Source organism: Pan paniscus, chromosome 5 (genome assembly GCF_029289425.2).
Source record: "Pan paniscus chromosome 5, NHGRI_mPanPan1-v2.0_pri, whole genome shotgun sequence".
In the NCBI taxonomy this organism is placed as follows: domain Eukaryota; kingdom Metazoa; phylum Chordata; class Mammalia; order Primates; family Hominidae; genus Pan; species Pan paniscus.
This window is the reverse complement of record NC_073254.2, coordinates 156,738,594-156,760,663: the sequence shown is the minus strand read 5'-3', so window position 1 is coordinate 156,760,663 and position 22,070 is coordinate 156,738,594. Positions and strand designations below refer to the sequence as shown.

Genomic DNA, 22,070 nt, shown 5'->3' with positions numbered 1-22,070 from the left:
CTTCTTACCCAGTTTGAAATGTAATTCATGGCTGGGCTCGGTGGTTCACGCCTGTAATCCCAGCACTTTGGGAGGCCGACGCGGGCATATCACCTGAGGTCAGGAGTTAGAGACCAGCCTGACCAACATGGTGAACCCCACACCCCCCGCCCCGTCTCTACCAAAAATACAAAATTAGCCTGGCGTGGTGGCGCATGCCTGTAGTCCCAGCTATTCGAAAGGCTGAGGCAGGGGAATCGCTTGAACCCGGGAGGCAGAGGTTGCAGGGAGTCGAAATCGCGCCATTGCACTCCAGCCCGGGCAAGAAGAGCGAAACTCCGTCTCAAAAAAAAAAAAAAAAAAAGGAATTTACATTTTCTTCTGCCTTTTTCACAGGACTCACTAGTCTCAGTTCCTGGAGATGGGAAGTACAAAACCTGTTTCTTTACTCAGTTGTAACTTGCACTGGCTTTCCTAACAATTACAGCATTCTGGGGTTCTCTGGGAACTTACACATCTGTTCTTTGCTCCCCAAATAAGCAGGTGCTTTTTTTGATTGCTCTTAAACAATCTGGGTATTTCCCTCCCAGCCTCGCGTGATGCAGTTTAAAAAATAGAATAGGTCACGTTATTCCCCTGTTTCATCTTGTTGATCATTTGTGGAGTCGGGTAGAGACTCCATCTTCTATCTTAAGTATCTGGCGCTTGTGGGGGAATTAAGATCCTAAATGAGAATACTAAGTCCTTCGGCAGTTGGCACTAATCAATTACTCATTACTGATAACGGAATGAGCCACTGGAAATTTTAAAAGGAAAAGTACATGGGAGAACCTGATCAATTTAGCCAGCCACTTGTGGAGTGCCACAGTCACTAATGAAGCAACCTCCAGTGTAGGCCCTGGCTCCAGGGCGCTATGTGCAACCTCCTGCCTCGCGCAACGTGGGTCTCCCGGAGCCTATCCTGCCAGCGCCGCGCACGGTCCCAGTCCACCAGGCCGCCAAGGCCCGGAGGGGGGCGCCCTAGTCGCGGGGAACACTGGAAATGCTTCAGGGGCGGACTCCGACGACCGAGTATTGCCTGGAGGGACTTTTTGCGCCACCCCGTAATCGCTTGCGCTCCAGGTCTTCTTAGGTGGGGGCCGGGTGGGTGAAAACTGGGACCCTATGCCACGCGCAGCACTCAGAGGAGGGCTGGGGTCCAAGGGCCGCAGCGCGGTCAGTTCAGTCCGGGCTCGAGCTTCCTAGCAGCGCCCTCCTTGGGGGCTGGCCCTGACCCTCGGTGCCGCTACGAGTGGGTAGCCAGAAGCTGGTGGTGGAGAGGGAGAGCGGCTGCAAGGAACGACGAGGCTGGCGCGGGGACCACGCGGCGGAGGCGATCGAAAGAGAAACGAGGCCAGGCAAGGAGGAGGAAATCCAGCCGATGAAGGCGAGCTGCCGCCTAGGAGGGAGGAGGGTCCTTTCGGCTGCCGCTGCTGCTGTTCCGGGACGCCGCCTGGGGAGCCAGCCCGCTCGTAAGGTGCGCGCCAGGTAGCTCCGCACCCAGGGGGCGCCCTTCCTGGCCCCTCCCAGAGCGGCCGGGACGGAAGGAGCTGCGCGGCGCGGCGCGGCGGGTGGCGAGGGCGGGCTGCACCCCGAGCGCGGCGCCCTTGAGCTGCACCGCGGCGCAGGTTTGCGAGCCGACTTGTCAGCCGGCCAAGAAAAGGAAGCTCCGTCCCTTCCCGCTCACCCGGCTTCCCCACCCCTTGTACTCTAAACTGCAGAGGGCGAGCGGCGCGGCCACGGAGGCGCCGAGGAGGAGCGAGCCGCCGCCGGGCAGCGGCGTGCCCTCGGGGGAGAGGGCGCCGGAGAGGAGGCGGCGGCGCGGCGGCGAGGGCGCGGCGCGCGATGGCAGCTGCTTAGCCCGGCGGGCGCGGAGCAGCCCCGAGCTGTGGCTGGCCAGGCGGTGCGGCTGGGCGGGGGACGCCGCCGCCGTTGCTGCCCGGCCCGGAGAGATGAGCACGGAGGCGGACGAGGGCATCACTTTCTCTGTGCCACCCTTCGCCCCCTCGGGCTTCTGCACCATCCCCGAGGGCGGCATCTGCAGGAGGGGAGGAGCGGCGGCGGTGGGCGAGGGCGAGGAGCACCAGCTGCCACCGCCGCCGCCGGGCAGCTTCTGGAACGTGGAGAGCGCCGCTGCCCCTGGCATCGGTTGTCCGGCGGCCACCTCCTCGAGCAGTGCCACCCGAGGCCGGGGCAGCTCTGTTGGCGGGGGCAGCCGACGGACCACGGTGGCATATGTGATCAACGAAGCGAGCCAGGGGCAACTGGTGGTGGCCGAGAGCGAGGCCCTGCAGAGCTTGCGGGAGGCGTGCGAGACAGTGGGCGCCACCCTGGAAACCCTGCATTTTGGGAAACTCGACTTTGGAGAAACCACCGTGCTGGACCGCTTTTACAATGCAGGTGCGTGTGTGACCCCTTTCCCATCCCGCGCGGTCGGGACCCGCGTTTAATCTGGCGGTCTTCGGGGCATTTCATTTTTCTGGGCGGGAAGCATTTACTTCTTGCCCCACTTTGGGGGCAGCGAGCGCCGCTGCGTGACTGCTCCTGTCGCTCGCCGCTCCGGAGAGAGCGTGTGTGCTTGTGCAAGAGTCTGTGTGTACTTGTGCGAGAGACCCAAGGATCCACCCACCGCCCAGCGCTGGAGCCCTGGGTCCATGCGATCGACTTGAACTGTTCTCCAGCAGTGTGAGATATTTGCCCCAGTCAGTCTTTCTCCTTTCAGTGTCTCGGTTTCGCTTCTGTGAGGTTTGGTCCCTGTTTTCTTTCTGCATATACCTGTGACCGTTTTAGATGAGGTTCTCCTTTTCTCTGTGTAGTTTTGAGAGTACGGGAACGATGACATACCATGCACGCAGAGTGTAACTATATTAATTTGCATGCCATGTGATGATCTTCCCACCTCACCTTACCTTCGATAAGTTTTAGTAGCTTGAATTTCCTCTCACCAACCCAGACTTTGAAGTAATCACAGTGCTTCCAAAGGCAATAACATTACAACTTACACTGAACTTGTGTGTTATCTTTGTAAGGATTTTGGTGAAAGAACCAGGGCCTGTTTTTTATTACCCCATAAACCATGGTGGGCTAGAAAGTTTGTAATTTAACATTGTCTAAAACACCTGTATGCTATCCTAATAATAAGATTAGTTTCGCCATTAAAGTGATTGCTAGCATAATCCATGAAAGAAATGTATCTTTCAACCTATCTCAAATTTCAGAAAATGTTAAGGCAGTTCTAGTAACTGAAGCAATTAGCTGTTAGCAAATGTTAGGAATAATACCATATTATGGAAATTAACCTTTAGTCCCCTGTAGGTCCAGTGTTGAGAATATATACATATTTATGTTTACATTTGTGGGTAAAAACTTGGTTTAGTAGTTTCAAAACAATACACTTCTTGCATTTGTGATCACATAAAAGGCTTTATTTTCCAATCTTGTTTTCAATTCTGATTCTCTTTAGTGTCTTCCAAACACCTGAAGTGGGCTTATGTCAGTTTTGGAATTCAGCCAAAGCTGAATATTTTAAGAGCAGCAAGACCTTCATGTTAAGGAAGCCAGACTAAATAAACTAGGACTTTCTGGTTCTGGTATTTTTAAAATAGTTTTGGTCTTCATAACTGAGCATGGCTATAATATAGCTTGATTCTTTGGGTAGCTTGCTATAAAAGTTACATCAACGTAACTTTTCTAAAAATTGTAGCACTCTTATTTTTGGATTATAATTTGGAAGAAACTTCAAAGAACTAAAAGATATGAGAGGAAAATACCCAACTGAACACTTGAGCCTATTTTTATTGCACTGATTGGGCGTTTTTTTTTCTAGGGCTCTAGAAAAAAAATGTTAAACTCTAAGCTAATTTGAAAGAAACTTTCCTAACAAGGCTTGGTTTCTGTTATTCTCCAAATACTGTCTCTGGGAAAGGGAGAGAGAATGATTAGAAGGGAGCTGAAGTTTGAGTGTATTTCATTGAATCCTCCAAACAAGCCTGTGAAGGAAGTACTTACCTTCTTAGGTGAGAAAACCCAGGGATCCCTAACTGGCCCTAGGATTCATAGGGAGTAAGTGGCCAATGCAGGATTCCACTTCAGGTGGCTGACCCTAAAAGTTGTGCTTGGGCCAGGCGTGGTGGCTCACGCCTGTAATCCCAGCACTTTCGGAGGCCAAGGCGGGTGGATCACCTGAGGTCAGGAGTTCCAGGCCAGCCTCCTGGCCAACATGGTGAAACCCTGTCTCTACTAAAATGACAAAAATTAGCCAGGCATGGTGGTGCACACCTGTAGTCCTAGCTACTCAGGAGCCTGAGGCAGGATAATCACTTGAACCTGGGAGGCAGAGGTTGCAGTGAGCTGAGATTGTACCACTGCACACTCCAGACTGGGTGACAGAAAGAGACTCTGTCTTAAAAAAAAAAAAAAAAGAAAGAAAAAAAGAGGTTGTGCTTGGCCCTTGCTTCCTCCATTTAGGTGGGCTGAGTTACTCTCAGAATCAAGGGAAGCTCCCTATCTTGGAATCATGTGAGTGAGCTGGCAAAGATCTTACCAGGCGTTTAGGTGTGTATGGAATAGTGGGGAGGGCATGCTCTCGGAAGCCTCTTTTTCCTGGGCCCACTCTGTCCCTTCGTACTGCTTCTTTCAACCTAGACAGGTCTCAGTTTAACCCCTGCCCATCTGGATGGCAGGAACTCCCAGGATGAGTGCCCTCTCAGTCAGCATGAAAGCATGAAAATGTGACAGAATGAAGGTAGTGCATCAGTTTTATCCAAACCCTTTGTTTTTATTTTATTTTATTTTATTTTATTTTATTTGTTTTAGAGACAAGGTCTCACTCTGTTGCCCAGCCTGGAGTGCAGTGGCATGATCATGGTTCGCTGCTAGCTCGAACTCCTGGGCTCTAGTGATCCTCCTGCCTCAGCCTCCCGAGTAGCTGGGACTACAGGCATGAGCCGCCACGCTGGGCTAATTTTATTTTATTTTACTATGTTTTTTTTGTAGAGACGGGGTCTTGCTGTGTTGCCCAGACAGGTCTCAAACCTGGCCTCAAGCAGTCCTCCTGCCTTGGCCTCCCAAAGTGTTGGGATTACAGGCGTGAGCCCTGCACCCAGCCTCCCTTTGTTTTTTCTAAACTAAGGGCTGTGGAGTTTGATGGTAGTAGAACTTACTTTCTTCTGACTTCTAAGAGGGCTTGTTCTTCCCCACTAGGGGTTGACAAACTTCTGTAGAGGTCCAGATACTAAATATTTTAGACTTTGCAGTTTTTAAAAAACTTTTATTTCAGAATCAGAGGGTATTTGTGCAGGTTTGTTTAAGAAATATATTGTGTGATGCTGAGGTTTGGGGTATGAATGAAAAAAAAATTTCCTTGTACCCAATAGGTAGTTTTTCAGCCCCCTCTCTTTTCTCCTTCTAGTAGTCCCCACTGTCTGTTGTTCCCATCTTTAAGCTTTTTTTTTTTTTTTTTTTTTTTTTGAGACGGAGTCTCGCTCTGTTGCCCAGGCTGGAATGCAGTGGCGTGATCTTGGCTCCCCATAACCTCTGCCTCCCAGGTTCAAGCGATTCTCCTGCTTCAACCTGTCAAGTAGCTGGGACTACAGCCGCACATCACCATGCGTGGCTAATATTTGTATTTTTAGTAGAGACAGGGTTTCACCATGTTGGCCAGGCTGGCCTCGAACTCCTGACCTCACGATCTGCCCACCTTGGCCTCACAAAGTGCTGGGATTACAGGCGTGAGCCACTGCACCCAGCCTCCCATCTTTAAGTTTACTTGTACCCAATGTTTAGCTCCCACTTATGAGTGAGAACATTCAATATCTGGTTTTGGTGTCTTTTTGGTAGAACAATTTATTTTCCTTTGGGTATATACCTAGTAATGGGATTGCTGGGTCGAACGGTAGTTCAGCTCTTAGTTCTTTGAGAACTCTCCAAATTACTTTCCACGGTGGCAGGACTAATTTACATTCTCACCAACAGTGTGTAAGTGTTCCCTTTTCTCTGCAGCCTCGCCAACATCTGTTATTTTTTTACTTTTTAACAAAAGCCATTCTGACTGGTGTGAGATGTTATCTCATTGTGGTTTTGATTTGCATTTCTCTGATGATTAGTGATGATGAACATTTTTTCATAAGTTTGTTGGCTGCTTGTATGCCTTCTTCTGAGAAATGTCTGTTCATATCTTTCGCCTACTTTTTAACGGGGTTATTTGTTGTTTTGCTTGTTGATTTGTAGACCTTTCTTAAATGCGTAGTTTGTGAATATTTTCTCCCATTCTGAGGGTTGTCTTTTTACTTTCTTAATAGTGTCTCTTGTTGTGTAGAAGCTCTTTAGTTTAATTAGGTCCCATTTGTCATTTTTGTTTTTGTTGCAATTGCTTTTGAGGACTTAGTCATAAATTCTTTCCCAAGGCTGATGCAGAATGGTATTTCCTGGGCTTTCTTCTAGGATTCTTATGATTTGAGGTCTTACATTTAAACCTTAATCCATCTTGAATGAATTTTTGTATATGGTGATAAATAGGGGTCCAATTTTATTCTGCATATGGCTAGCCAGCACCATTTATTGAATAGGGAGTCCTTTCTCCATTACTTACTTTGTTGACTTTGTTGAAGATCAGATGGTTTTAGGTGTGTGGTTTCATTTCTTGAGGTCTCTTTCACAACTTCTCAACTCTGCCCTATTACTCAAGAGCAGCCATAAACAGGACCTAAACAAATGATCATGACTATGTTCCAACCAAACGTTATTCGTGGACACTGAAATTTGAACTTCATATACCTCACAAAGTATGATTTCTTGTTTTATAACCATTTTAAAATGTAAAAACCATTCTTAGCTTGCAAGCCATACTCAAAAACAGGTGGCCCACAGGATTTGGCCCCTGTGCCATGCTGACCTTTGCTCTACACCCATGACCTGTACTTGAAAGTTGAATTTTTATGAGATAGTGGGAAGAACACGGTCCCTCATATTAGATCCGAGTTTTCATCCCAGCTCTGCTGTGAACCATGTAATTGTGAGAACGGCCCTTCATTGCCTCCAGTGGTGTTTCTTTGCCTGTAAAATTGACCAGGGTTAGAAGTGAAGGGGGAATTGAACACATTTTTTAGGATTCCCTTATTTAATCCTGTGAATTTACAAAGGCAAGGCGGCATGGGATGCAGGCACAAAGCATTAGAACAGCATTTTCAAGGTTTGGCTTTGGGTCCTGATTCTTTTCTAACTTGGAGCAAGTCATTTAAAGCCTCAGAAAAGAGTGGAGTGTTGGAATAATTGGTATCTGAGATTCCCTCCGGCTCTCAAATTCTGTACTTTAAAATGACAGCATTATTAAGACAAATGAATCATTTCAGCTCGTAGAGATTAAATGAACTGCTTGTATATATCATATTCCTGCCCCTGAAGAGCTCAGAGTTGGTGGGGAGGGCAGACCAATGCCTTTGCCTTAGCAGTGCCTCTGTGCCAGGATGCTGGGCTCCCAGGAATCAGCTTCAAAAATCAGATTGAGGGTACAGTGGGTTCAAGGGTAGCTTCTTATGCTTGTTTTTTGTTTGCTTTTTTCCTTTTTGTGGAGAATGGGGTCTCGCTATATTGCCTAGGCAGGTCTCAATTTCCTGGGCTCAAGCTATCCTCCTGCCTCTGCCTCCCTAAGAGCTGGGATTACAGGTGTGAGCCACCACACCTGGCAAGGGGTAGCTTCTTAAAGGTCGTGACACCTGAAGTGAAATGGCAGGGTAAGCAAGGAGAGCCTAATGAAGGTCTCAACGTTTACATGGGAAACAGTGATGTTCGAATAGCTCAACCTAACGGAGTGAGTAAGAACTTATTCCCAGCTACTCGGGAGGTTGAGGTGGGAGGATCCCTTGAGCCTGGGAGGCTGAGGCTGCGGTGAGCTGAGATCGTGCTACTGCAGTCCAGCCTGGGTGACAGAATGAGACCCTGTTTCAAAAAAAAAAAAAAAAAAAAAAATTAAAGTTTGGTAACATTTTTAATAAACTTTCCGAATCTTTGTGTACTGATGTCTTTAAAAAGAATAGGTTGCAAGTTAAAGGTTTTCACTGATTTTTTCTTGATCTGTTTACTATTTAACTATATTTTAATTTCTTCTTTGACTACAGTTGTCATTTGCTTTTTCATTTTCTTTCTGAGGTGAAGCTAATGCTCTGTCAATGCTTTTATGAAAATTCATCTTATTTACGTATACAAGAGACTGTCACTCAGAGACAGCAAAGCCAAGCTGACAATACCCCTTCTTTGCCCTCTGCATTGTAGGCAGAAAATTCCGTAAAAGCTAAGAGATGTCAATACTATCGTGTTGCCCTGTGTAGGTGGACAGATCCCAAATGGGAAGCTTTCCAAATTTTTTTTTTTTTTTTGAGATGGAGTTTTGCTCTTGTCGCCCAGGCTGGAGTGCAGTGGCTCGATCTCGGCTCACTGCAACCTCTGCTTCCTGGGTTCAAGTGATTCTCCTGCCTCAGCCTCCTGAGTAGCTGGGATTACAGTCATGTGCCACCACATTCCAGCTAATTTTTTTGTATTATTAGTAGAGACAGGGTTTCATCTTGTTGGCCAGACTGGTCTCAAACTCCTGACCTCAGGAGTGATCTGCCTGCCTTGGCCTCCCAAAGTGCTGGGATTACAGGCGTGAGCCACCGCGCCCAGCCCTAAATTTTTTTTAAAAGACATCAATGCTGTTATTCTCTTGTTTTGCTTATGAAAACACTGAACCGTGAAGAGGTTATATTCATTCATTCAGGTTAAATGTTTGAAGGTTCTTGCTTGGAGCACACTTTTCTTAGAAACAGTATTGCACATGGTGGTCAGATTCTGGGACTAGCCTGTAAGAAGCCTGGTTAACACAGTTTATGGAACCATTCACCATTTTAAACATTCGGGAAAATTCTGTTTCTGAAACCTAAAACCGGGACTTTTCTTGTATTAGAGCAGTGACTTTTGCTTTCATCCAGCTCTGAGTAGCATCTTGGCCAGATGTAGGAGAAGCTTGGAGTGGTGAAGGTGGTGGGGCTGTGGTGAGGAAGGGGACAAAGGGAAGATCAGGTGGCTGCAGGGAGAACTGGGATGCTGTGTGAAGGAGGAGGCAACGCCAGCAGGAGATCCAGCAACACTTTCACTTCCTTTAGGCTTCTTCCCTTTCTACTTCCTGCCGACGTAAGACCCAGGGATGCTCTGTGCTCAAGGCCACCTCACTCCTTCAGTGGACACAGGGTTAGCTTGGCTGCCTGCTTCCCATTTCCTTACCACCAGCCTTCACATCCGCCCGGGCCTTTCAGCTTGGCTCACTGCAGATTGCAATCGCTTACTCAGCCTTTCACCCTGTAGCAATCATAGGTAACAGGAAGGAAGCACATGCTAGTTAAAATTGTAAGAACTTAGCTTTTCTGTTCTCATCCATGGTATGTTCCCACTTTACTTGAGCTTGTGACAAAAGACGCCCATGTGTTAATATGCCATCTTGCTGGAGAGGCATCTGACCTTGCCAGGCTTTGGCTCCAACTTGCTTCCAGCAAAGCTCCTTAGGACTTCTAATCTTATTTGGTAAAACAATAAAACAAAACAGAACATAACCTTGTATCCCATCTATCCCAGATGGAGAAGTTCTTGAAAATTTTCCAGCCCACTTCTGCATTTCTACTTTCAATATACTTTCCGAGTATATTGTCTCATATATTTTGAAGGAGAGAGTAAAGTCTGTATGTCCTAAATAGTGGTTCCCACGAACCAGTTAAAAAAATTTGGAGGACTGACATGTGTTTGCCAACATTTAAATTTTTCCAAGTAAGAGTATTATAAGTAGAGAAAGTGAGGAAAATCGAGAGAGAGAAAGAGAGACAGAGAGACAGAAGAAAATCAACAACCAGCCACCTATTGCCATGATTTCTTAAAAAGGAAAGTTTTATGTTAAAAAAAAATTAGGGGGGGACATAACCTTAGAATGAAGGGCAGATCTTCACATACAGAAAATGTGTGCAAAAACTCATGACTTATTATTTATTTTTCCCATTTCTCCAAGGATGAGTGAAAACTTTATCACACCAGTCAACAGAGTTGTGTTTGAGAGCCTCTGATTGGAACCGCCCTGCAGCCCCTTCCCACCTTTCAGCCACTGCTTCACGTGAGAAACGACCCTTAGTAAAATTATCAAAAGAGCAAACGTAGATAAACTCATAAGGGAAAACTCTAGTTAGGAAAGGATTTTTTAAAAAATCCCAGTGGTGTCCAACACATGGTTTTTCTCTGAGCTGTTCACGTTCCCTGGCACACCATTGCAGCAGCTGCCACCCACCCCACACAAACTGACAGCACTGCTGCTTCTTGCTTTCTTGGATAATGGGTCAATTAAGGCAAAACTATAATTTTTTAAAAAGAGCTTAACTAGAAAATCGGACGGAAAAAAGCAAAATCAAAAAGAAAACTCCAGAGCACAAAAATAGTTTTTAGAGTACCAATTTCTTACCCCACATCATCAACTGCACGTTGTCATGACCGGCTCTGCTTCCTGGGCTGCCAGGATCCTGGTTTCTTTCCTTAATTTGGTCAGCTGTTGTCTGCTTGAGACATTATCAGTTGGTAGTTCGAGCTGGTTCCATCTCTGGGTGAAGCCTGTGCATTATATAAGCGCATAACACAGGCTTGTCTCACCAGTGGCCTTGGCTGGAGCCAGCCTTTTGGGAGTTCTCTGTTTATAGGGCAGTTCCCCTCTGGTGGCTATAAGAACTGTGCCCTACTTCCTGTTTCAGAGGTCTGGTTAGAGGCCCATTCAGTTACTGTTTCTGGTTTGCAGGATAAAATTGGTTCACACTTTCTTTGTGGAGCGGTGGGAGATGGACAAGCACAAAGTCCGGGAAATGTGCAAGTCTCTCCAGCATGAGGTACCAACCGTGCCTGCTTTCCAAGTACTTCCTCCAAGTGGTCCCTTCAAACACCACTCCAAGCCAGGAAAGTAGAGAACCATAGGAAAATGCATTGTTGGCTACTGACTCCAGGGCTGACAGTGTGCTGTGCAGTGATGGCCCCTCCCAGGAGGCCATTCGAGGGCCTTTTATCACACGCTCCCCTTTCTGTCACCCATGGAACCCTCACTGTGGCTGTAGAACATGCCAGCATTTGCCCCGCTCCACCTGGGGCAAGATGAGAGTGGGAAATATGGTGGAGGTGGGCAGTGTTGCAGGAACCCACAGCTATGTGGTTATCAGAAGAAACTGGGAACCCACAGCTTTGGGAAAAATATATCTTGAAGACAGCCTCATCTTCCTGTAATTTGGATATAGGTAGGTGGGGAAACTGGCTAGATATGAGAAAGATACCCTCATTTTCAGGGAGTAAAATTAAACTTGAAAATTTTATTAGTGGCATAAAAGGGAAATAAAGGAAATCAAGGCAAAATGATAAATTAAAAATCCGTTGGTGACTCTGATATATTGGTTTGTGTAGTTGTGGGTTTTTTTTTTTTTTTAAGAAGATCTTGCTCTGTCACCCAGGCTGGAGTGCGTTGGCATGATTTCGGCTCCAACTGCAACCTCCGCCTTCTGGGCTCAAGCGATCCTCCTGCTTTGAGCACAGCCAAGCCTGGCCAATTTTTGTATTTTTATGTAGAGATGGGGTTTTACCATGTTGCCCAGGCTGGTCTCAAATTCCTGGACTCAAGCGATCCTCCTGCCTCAGCCTCCCAAAGTGCTGGGATTACAGGCGTGGGCCACTGCGCCTAGCCTAGTTGTTTTAATGTATTAGTTTTTCTCTTTGGCTAAAGGTATTGACTAGAGACACTAATCGAAATATGTGCCAGGTTAGTGGAAAAGCAGGAAGGATATGAGACAAAGCTGATTTTCAAAATCTTGTCTAAGTGTTCAAAAAATGTAAATAATTGATAACTTACATTTCATATGAATTTTATTTTGTAGTGTTTTTGGTTTTCCAAAGGAAAACAGAAATAACTGAAACTACATTGTGATAATTTTCTTAGGGGAGACAGGAGAGAATTTTAAATATTAAGGGCATTTCCTATTTAATAAAATCGTAGTACAGCAGATCTGTGTAACTTAAATACCACAGAAGTTGCACAGGGTAACAGAAAACATTCCACTATAAGCAGACCTTTTCTGTTACAGTAGTTCATCAACAATGAGGAAAGCAATTGCCTTTGGTATATGATTCATACAGGAAGTAAGTTATATTCCTTTGTACTGGCAATCTCTAAAAATGGTTGAGACCAGTTATACCAGTACTTTCCAATACTTGTAGCCTCTTCTACACCCGTGAACTCTTAAGAAACAGAAACATGGAGGAGAGCTGCCGTAGTCAGTATCAATCAGCATCATCTTACCTGTCCATTGACCCCAAGCCATATAAAACCAAGTCTTTGCCTAAGCCAGAGAATTCTCTCTCCTTTAAAAATGTTGATTACTTCTATTTCTTTTGTTTTTTCTTGTCTTTTTTTTTTTTTATTTTGAGATGGGGTGTCACTCTCTCTCCCAGGCTGGAATGCAGTGTCTCAATCGTAGCTCACTGCAGCCTCTAACTCCTGGACTCAAAGGAATTTCCCACCTTAGCCTCCCAAAGTGTTGGAATTACAGGCATGAGCCACTGTGCCTGGCTTAATTACTCCTATTTATTATTTTAAAAAAGTCATCCAAAGCTATTACATGTCAAATACCCCCTTTTTTTTTTTTTTTCCAGTAGAGACAGGGTTTTGCCTTGTTGCCCAGGCTGGTCTTGAACTGCTGGGCTCAAGCAATTCACCTGCCCCTGCCTCCCAAAATACTAGGATTACTGGCATGAGCCACCATGCCCGGCCATGTCAAATACCTCTTAATGTCACGCTCAAGTTTTGTAATACGGTCATTGTGACAAATGTCAGCTTAAAGCTGGGGCAACCAGGACAGAAGTGCTATTTCTGCTGTCCAGGGGCCACCGCTTTGGCCTGTAGCTAGATATTTCCCAATTTATAATTTGATCACTCTGAGGTTGGGGTGATTTTATGCAGTTGGGTCAGAATGATAGTATCAATGAATCAGTTGTTCAGTGCTACTCCTCCTCCTTTGATTATCTTACTCTTCAATAAGATGATCCTATTTCTTATAAAATAGTAGGCATGGCAGTGTAATTAACTATATCTTATAGTTGGAAAGGCTATGAGAGCGGCCAGATTAAATCAAGTGGTTGAATAGGAGGTCTTCCAACTTCCAAACAATACAGATGTTTCGTTCTCTATACTACCGTTCCACCTGCAGTGAAAAACATTTCAAAACATTTTGAACTACATATTCTGTTTAAGAGGATCAGTTCTAATATTTTGGTTCACGATGGCAGTTATTATTATGAGGAAGAGTCATAGTAGTCACACAACTTCTGATTCCCTCTTGCTAGCAGATTTTAGTGACATCTTAATCAGAAAACTGACTTACCTTTTTCGATCAGTGTCAACAAGGGAGCCAACTCAATAGTGGTTGCCAGTTGCTTGGCCTTAAGTTGTAAGTTGGGCTTTCTTCAGGCAAGTCTTGGGCTGTTTCCTGGGCATGATGGTTAGATGGACTGCGATAGACCAAAACTAGCCTTTCTCCAGAATGATCCAGAGAGCTGGGTTTACAGCACAGCCTGGGGACAGTTCTTTCCTTGTTTCCCTGAGATGTGCTGGCTCTGGAGTCTGATGCAGTTTCCCTTAATGTGATAGCATATTCCTACTAATTAAATTTTGTAAGCATTTATTATTAATTGCCTATAATATGCCTCTTACTGAATCAGGATGAATCGAAGAACTAAGAAGCAGAAGAAGGCATAAATCTTCAGGAGTATAAAGATGTATAACGTGTATCTGTTTGCATGGGAAAAACTGAAGCTAAGGGAAGCAGTCAGGAGGAACGACCTACATTCCCCATTCCTCTCTACCAGACTCATTCTTTTTAGAAAAAACGTTAAAAAAATTTATGAAACATTTTAGTCATAAAGAAAGCATATAAAATAGTTTAACAGACACTTATGCATCTACATACTACCTAAATGTAATAGTTAATAGCAGTTACACATTTTGACATACTTGTTTTACTTCTCTTTCTTTTTTAGAAAAATAAATCATTCTGGGCAAAACTAAAAGCTCCTTTCTAACTCATCAATTTCCCTTCCTGAGAAAGTGCATTCTTCACGGGAAGCGCCACATTACAATGTTCTAAACTATAATTTACAACAATCTAAAATAACAACTCTCTACAAATATAAACATATGCCAAATTTTGAATTAATTCATTATATAATGAGAAAAACCAGAAAGATATTAAAACTGGTTGAAAGGAGAGTTCGAAGAGCAAATATGGTATACATACATACAAAATCAGGAATGGTGAAATGAATTTGCTAATAGATGCAAAATTGGTTAATATTTTGTAAGGCAATTCTATAAGTATAAATGTTGGAGTCATCTATTCTAAAGGGTAGAAATCAATTGTATCTCTACCAAACTATATTCATTTGTATTGCTGTGGACAAAAAATATTTGCATTACTATCAGTTTTGCATAAGGTAATATTTACCCCAACAGCATTGTAAAATAGCCAAATCACTAGGAGGACAATCAAAGGTACACACCCCTTTAAAATCTGATAATTCCCAGAGGGAGTGCTGCACTAAGCCCAGCCCTCCACTGAAAGGATACTCAGTACCTTTTGACCTTTTCCAAGTCTTTGACAACTCTTCCCTGCAGAAGGTTGGTCATTCTCAGCAGGCTCTATGCCTGTCTCTCCAAGTGCTTTTAACTCAACCTGACTTAAAGGACCTGTTGTCTCTGCTACTCTGCCATCTGAAGCCGTTTGCCCTGAGAGGGTCCCAGAATACCTTGCTTTAACCAGGGTTCCTAGTCATGGTTATTTTAGGTCAGGGAACATGTACAAATTGACAAGAGGATGTCAGTCCTCTAGGTTTTGGATGTGAGAAAAGATATAAGCCATGTGGCCATAACCAAGTCAGGAATATGCCAGTGGTATGCCTGTGGTGTCTGGAAACCCAACTTCATTCTTATACTAGGAGAATATAATTGCTACTATGGGACCCTCAGTAGTTTAGACTGTTCCAAATAAGCCTATTTTATGAAGGAAAAAGGTCCTTATATTTTAGAGGGCTAGCAAACTGCTGTAAGATTACATAAGCTGACAAGCTGAATATATGACACTTTGGTCTTATAAATTAAAGCAAGCCATACACAAACAGCATGCATTACTGTGTACTAGGTGTATGTGCTAATCACTCTATCACTCTATATGTATGACCTTATTTAATCTTTTTTTTTTTTTTTTTTTTTGAGACAGGGTGTCACTCTGTTGCCCAGGCTAAAGTTCAGTGGCATGATCATGGCTCACTGCAGTCTTGATCTTCCTGACTCAAGTGATCCTCCTGCCTCAGCCTCCCACGTAGCTGGGACTACAAGCATGCGCCACCACACTGGGCTAATTTTTTATGTTTTTATTTATTTTTTTATTATTTATTTATGTATTTATTTTGAGACAGGCTCACTCTATACCCAGGCTGGAGTACGGTGGTGTGATCTTGGCTCACTGCAACCTCTGCCTCCCAGGTTACCATGCCCAGCTAATTTTTTGTGTTTTTAGTAGAGACAGGGTTTTGCCATGTTGGCCAGGCTGGTCTCGAACTCCTGGCCTCAAGTGATCTGCCCGCCTTGGCCTCTCAAAGTGCTGGGATTACAGGCGTGAGCCACTGTGCCAAGCCTTATTTTTATTTTTTGTAGAGACAAGATCTCACCATGTTACCTAGGCTGGTCTCAAACTCCTGAGGTCAAGTGATCCTCCCGCATCTGTCCCCCAAAGTGCTGGCACTGGCATTACAGGCGTGAGCCACTGCACCCGGCCTATTTAATCTTTAAAACAACTTTATGAGGCAGATAGCATCAGTCAATCAGTTTTTTTGTTTGGGGAAACAAAAACTGAGCCCCTGAAACTGTTACCAACAGTGGTCTCAGTGTCACATAGCTACTGAGGGGCAGAATCCAATTCTGAACCCAAGTCTGTCAGATTCCGGAATCTATTCACTTATAACTTATGTTCTCCTGTCTCACAGAAATACATTTTCTATTTGAAAAGATTGAAATAACTATTACTGTCATGATTACAGGCATCACATCAGCAGACATTTTTTGGCTACTTAAAATCTGCAAGATATCTAAGGTCTATATAAAATTAGGTTAAAAAGGTGTGATTTCTGCCTTTTATGATTTTACAGTCTATTATTTGAATTCAGCAATTTAATAAATAATTGTTGGGAGCCTACAACATGCAAGATTATATAGTGAACTAAGTAATGAATAAGTAAAAAATCTGAGGGAGTATTTTAAGGACTTCATAATGTAGATCATTTCATTGAACTGTGCACTTGAGAACAGGGTTTATTACTGCTATAAAAGATGTGAAAATGCATCAGAAATAAAAATCTTTCACAATAGTATAATATGCATTAGACCTCCACTTATTTTTTTAATGAAATCAGTATCATAATGAAAATTACGTATATAAATTCCAAGATTGTATTAAAAACCTTTCAGATCTCTTATAAATACAGGTAAAATATTATTAAATTTACTTCCAAGAGGGGTATTATGATTCTTTAATTAAGAAGAACTTGTTTATACTGACTCTTAGGGAAACAAATAAGAGTTATTGCCTGAGATTTAGAACCTTTTAAAAAATATATTATTTTCCTAGTAGTGGAATTTGAAGTCCTTTGTATTAATCTTTTCAGCTTGTGAAAAAATCTAGGTTGTTTTAGATAATTAAAATATGCCAACAACATAATTTCAATTTAGTATTTTTCTCACCTGTGTTACATAATAAAATTGTGTTGCTTGCTTGTTGATGATGTGTAGAGTGTGTGATTCTTGGCTGACAGAAAATTGTCAACCTGAATGCCAAGCATTCGAATGGCTGGGCCAGAATAAGAATAGAAAATAAACAAACCAGGTTCCTTTAGATAATAAAGGCAGATGTAGTAGATGCGTTGTCAATGCAGAACCATATCTGTAATTTGATATACATAAAACATGTTCTAACGGAGAAATCTGGGCTACCTCTGAAGGTTCTAAGTCACATTAATGAATGTATACTTTATATAACATTTCTTTTTTAAACATTTATGTAACATTTCTGATTGTTTTTGAGTCACATACATACAGTTGATGTGCGTTAGTTCTTCCATGACATCTCCTAGATTTTTAGGAAATTGGTCTTGGGAAACTAGCTTTGGTTGATCCAGGGAAAATTCGGGTTTCAAATATGGACAGTAGGATTTTAATTTTTCAGGCTGCAGTGAGCTGCAATTGCACCACTGCACTTTAGCCTGGGCAAACGGAGACCCTGTCTCAAAAAATTAAACAACAAAACACCTCCTGGTCAGTTTCCCAGATACAGTGACCCAGAGTTTACTGTATACATAGAATTTGAATAAGAAAAAGATTTGTAGATACTCTAGAGGAGCCTGGAGTCTGGTTTTAAAAACTGATACATCTCTTAGCGTGTGTATATTATTGCAAAGCAGGGTTGGGGCACAAGTTGCTTGGCTTGACCTAGTCAAAGAGAACAAGGTTGTAGCTTGCACGTGAGTTATGACAAGAATAGTTGGCTTGACTTTTCTTGCCGAGCAACTCAGTGCTACCAATATTTTATGTGCTTGAAGTACACTTGGCAGTTGGTAAATCTGAAATAAAATTGGAAAAGAAATACTATCCTAGACTGTTAAGAGAGTTCCAGACTCTTCTTTCCCTTATAAAACCAGTAGTATAGAAAACTCATTTAGCCATTAAATATGACATATGAGTGGGTTACCCAAGGACTGATCCTGCCGTGATGATTAGAATGTCATTTTGCAGATCTGCGTTGTTTGTATTTCCAAAGTCTGAAAGTAAGGGCTGTCAGCATTAAGAAATCTTTGCAGTCACTTACAATTTTGACTTGATTACCATTTAACTTACAGGACCATTGTGTTAGTCTTACCAATGCATTCAGCATATATTCAAATAAAGGGCAACAGAGGGCAGGCAAAAGGCAGACAACTCCAAGCTGAAGAATTTGTCGGTGTTGGAGGTTTGAGCTTAAGTAACCTTCCAGGAGTATTATGGTTAAATTTATAACATCCTCACCTGTGGCTCATTTGGTGCCCATTTGTGAAATCTTTAAGAAGATTAAACCTTAATAGCAGCCGGGTGCAGTGGCTCATGCCTATAATTCCAGCACTTTGGGAGGCAGAAGCTGGTGGATCGCTTGAACACAAGAGTTCAAGACTAGAATGGGCAACGTGGTGAGACCTCTTCTTTACAAAAAATACAAAAATTTGCTGGTTGTGGTGGTACACACCTGTAGTCCCAGCTACTCAGGAGGCTGAGGTGGGAGGATCACTTTGAGCCAGAGAGGCAGAGGCTGCAGTGAGCCGTAATTGCGCCACTGCACTCCAGCCTGGGTGACAGCAATGTCCTGTCTCAAAAATAAATAAATAAATAAAAAATAAAAGACAACCCCAAAACCATAATAGCATACAAGTGACACTCTTCTACTTTAGACGAATCGTGTATACACTTGGAACTAAAATTAAGATATTGATGTATCTCCTTGGTTTACCTGAAGAGACATTTTCACTGCTGGGTGAAATACACATAAGTAATGAGAAAGTACAGCCTCACAATTTCCAAGCTTCATAGAGCTCAGGACTCTCCACTTAGTGTAGGTTTTATTAAAGAAATAGGTTTTTATCATGTTAAATAATGAACACTCTTCTTGATGGATAATCTCTTGATTATTCAGGATTGGATCTTCTTATCATTACCTGTTTGCAGGCAAGTTAACTTCTAATTTGAAGTAGCCCAAGAAGGGCCAGATCTCATCTTCAAGTGATCCCAGAAGGGAATGCATTGTACACACAAAAGCTGTTGCCACCGTGTTGTGACATTGCTTGAGAATTTTCAAGCAAAATTGTACTGTGGTATTTGTATATTGCCATGCCTTAGTTTTCCCAGGCCACAACTATTTAACAGGCTTGTATGTTCCTCTAAAAACATCATTAGACACATTGGACTAAGTTTGCAGGAGTGGATGTATGAAGCAATCATGATTTTTCTGTTTTCACACTGTATGTTCTTTGGGTTATTCTCCATGGTTTATTATCAGGGGAGTTAGGAGCATGTTACCCAAAGAGTTCTGTGCCAGAGGATATGCCACATTTAATATGAGGAGGTTTTCTGAGAGCATAGAAGAAGAAAAAGGCTATGATAGGAGAATTCGAGACTCTCATCTGCTTTTAGTTTTCAGTTACCTGGTCTACGTGCCGAAAGCATAATTTGAGACCTGGACTAGGTTACAAGCTTCTGATGACTTAATATTTAGTCTATGAGAATTATTTTTTCAAGACTTGTCATTGTCCCATTTAGCCACAGCAAAAAGTATTACCCAACTTTTGAGCCATAATCTATACCTAATATGTGGTCACCCGGTAAATTTCTTCCTGAATCCAGCACATTGCCTCGTTGCTTATAAGCTTGACCTTAGCATTCTTTTTCTTTTAAGGTATGAATAATCTTGGAACTATTTATCCTTCTATTTTTATTCTCTCTTTAAGATCTGAATTTTTTTTAATGCATATTTCTGTTAGCAGCCCTATCTATTCCCTCTTGAAATGACCTCTGAAGGCTGTTAAATAAATTTTGATTTGCTTTAAGGATTCAGTATTCAAATCATGCTTGATTCTTTGGGAGATATAAAAAAAGCTGTTGCTCCATAGGTCTTGCATCATATGTGATATGACTAAGAAGGAACAACTGAAAAAGTCAAGTCCAATTTACACAATAATGAAAAACCTTTTGTTAGAAACATCTGACAAACAAGGAGCAGTTTCTGGTTTTTTAAAGAATCATTAGAATATAGTTCCATGTCTCTTTTTCTGTCTTGTTAACCCTGCACCTCTAGTACCTAATGGAGTGCTTGGCACTTGATACAGATTGATTGATTGAATGAATATCACACTTTCCCCCCAGTGGTGTTTTAGTTATTGGTTTTGATGTCTGCTTTTTCTGCTTAAGTGTGAGTTAATGACAAAGATCACATTTTATGGTTCTTGACATCCCCCAGGTCTTCTGTATCAGTGTGTGACCTGTAGATGACACTTAATGATGTTTATAGAATACAATTCAATGATGTCATCCCTTTCCTGGAGGGGCTCACAGTCTGGTAAGGGAGACCAGCCTATGAACATATTGTATATATTGTGCTAATTGTTTGTTGTTGTTGTTTTTTAAAAAATTTGAGACTGAGTCACTCTGTCACCCAGGCTGGAGTGCAGTGGTGCGATCACAGCTCACTGCAGCCATAACCTCCTTGGGCTCAGGCGATCCTCCCACTTCAGCCTTCTGAGTAGCTGGGATCACAGGTGTGTGCCACCATGCTGGCTAATTTTTTAATTCTTTTTTTGTAGAGATGGGGTTTTGCCATGTTGCCTAGGCTGGTGCTAATTGTTATACTAGAGGTTTATGTAAGGTTCTTTGAGAGCACAAATCATGGAGGATTCTTCAGGGGGAGAAGGAAGTGTGGAGGAGGTTGGCTAAGACATTGGACAGGAGGTGACATTTGAACTGGGTTTTGAAGGATAATGATGAAAGCTAACATTTATTGGGCACTTAACATGTGCCAGGCATTTTATAATAAATCATGGAAAAAATGAGTCTCTCCACAAGGAAGGGGTAGGATAAAGAGAAGGCTATGATAGAACTAAGGAAACACTGGCATTTAAAGATGGACGGCGGGGCATGGTGGCTCATGCCTGTAATGTAATCCCAGCACTTTGGGAGGCTGAGGCAGGCAGATCACCTGATGTTTGAGACCAGGTGTTTGAGACCAGCCTGGCCAACGTGGCGAAACCCCATCTTTACTAAAAATAGAAAAATTAGCTGGGTGTGGTGGCACCCGCCTGTGGTCCCAGTTACTTGGGAGGCTTAGGCATGAGAATCACTTGAACCCAGGAGGCAGAGGCTGCAGTGAGCTGAGATCGTACCACTGCACTCCAGCCTGGGTGAAACAGCCAGACTCTGTCTCAAAAAACAACCAACCAACCAACCAACCAACCAACAACAACAACAAAAAATGGGCAAAGGAAGGCATCATCTAGTGAGAAAGGGAAGATGGTAAGATGGCACAACAGATGAGAGAAAGTTCAGAGAGGGAGAGAGAGAAGGGATTAGCTCTAAAAGCGATGCAAAGAGGGCTTGTCCGAAGGTCAGTGAAGTTGAATGTTTCAGAGAAATAACTGGACTTGGAGATCAGAAAACCCCTGATAACTTTGCCAGAGCAGTTTCAGGAAAGCAGGTGGTGGTAGATGTCAGGTATGGTGACTTGACTGATTTCTGGAGAACAACAGAAGGCATGTAACAGGGAGTGTTATTTAAAGAAATGTGTTCACGAGGAAAGCAGAGAGAAGGCAGTCTCTGGAAACAGTGCAGGCTACTCCCAAGGTAAGGCACGTGGCCTGCCTGCTGGTATTCATGCCTCAGACGGGATGAGGTCAGTAGGCCTTTGTGGGCTCAGGTGTTATTTAACAGGGTTTCCATGGGAACATGGAAGGCAAATTCCCAACCACTTTCTTACGAGAATAACTTCTGGAGCATGACCCTTTGTAAATGTACTTGTTTTCTTGCTAATTTTAATTGACTGAAAATAGAGTTGTTTTTCCTTCCGAGAATCTCTTAACTTAGAGAAATTTGAATTCACACTGATACAGCTTAAGTTGAGAATTCTTGACTGGTTTGAACCCAATTTACAGAGGTGTAGGACTTCTTCAGGAAGGGAGAGTGCCCATCTCTCAGGCCAGTTAAGTCTTCCATGCATCTGTCCCCAGTGGCCAGATTTCACAGGCTTTTGAAAGCTCAAGAATGGGAACTGGAACCTGAAACGCCTTTCTTGTTTTCTCAACCACTCGAAACACTTAATTGCTCATAATGCTGGCTGCATAACAGTGAACATGATTCATTTTTAAAAATGAGATTTTTTTTGCTCAGTTTGCCACCT

General features: G+C 43.2%; 1 protein-coding gene across 5 annotated transcripts in view; it reads left to right on the top strand.

Moving 5' to 3' along the window:
* The window catches only part of MAP3K5 (mitogen-activated protein kinase kinase kinase 5), a 266,344-nt gene that overhangs the window by 28,765 nt on the left and 215,509 nt on the right, over positions 1–22,070 (top strand). Inside the window, exon 1 of one of the 5 annotated variants that reach the window (XM_063605010.1) lies at positions 1,062–2,418. The exons of 2 other annotated variants lie outside the window; for them this stretch is intronic. In XM_063605010.1, the coding sequence (XP_063461080.1) occupies positions 1,971–2,418 (448 nt within the window). In that variant the 5' untranslated portion in view covers positions 1,062–1,970. Of the gene's footprint in view, positions 1–1,061; positions 2,419–22,070 lie in introns of those variants that run through there. 2 more of the 5 variants (XM_063605011.1, XM_063605012.1) reach the window with 2 other exon arrangements.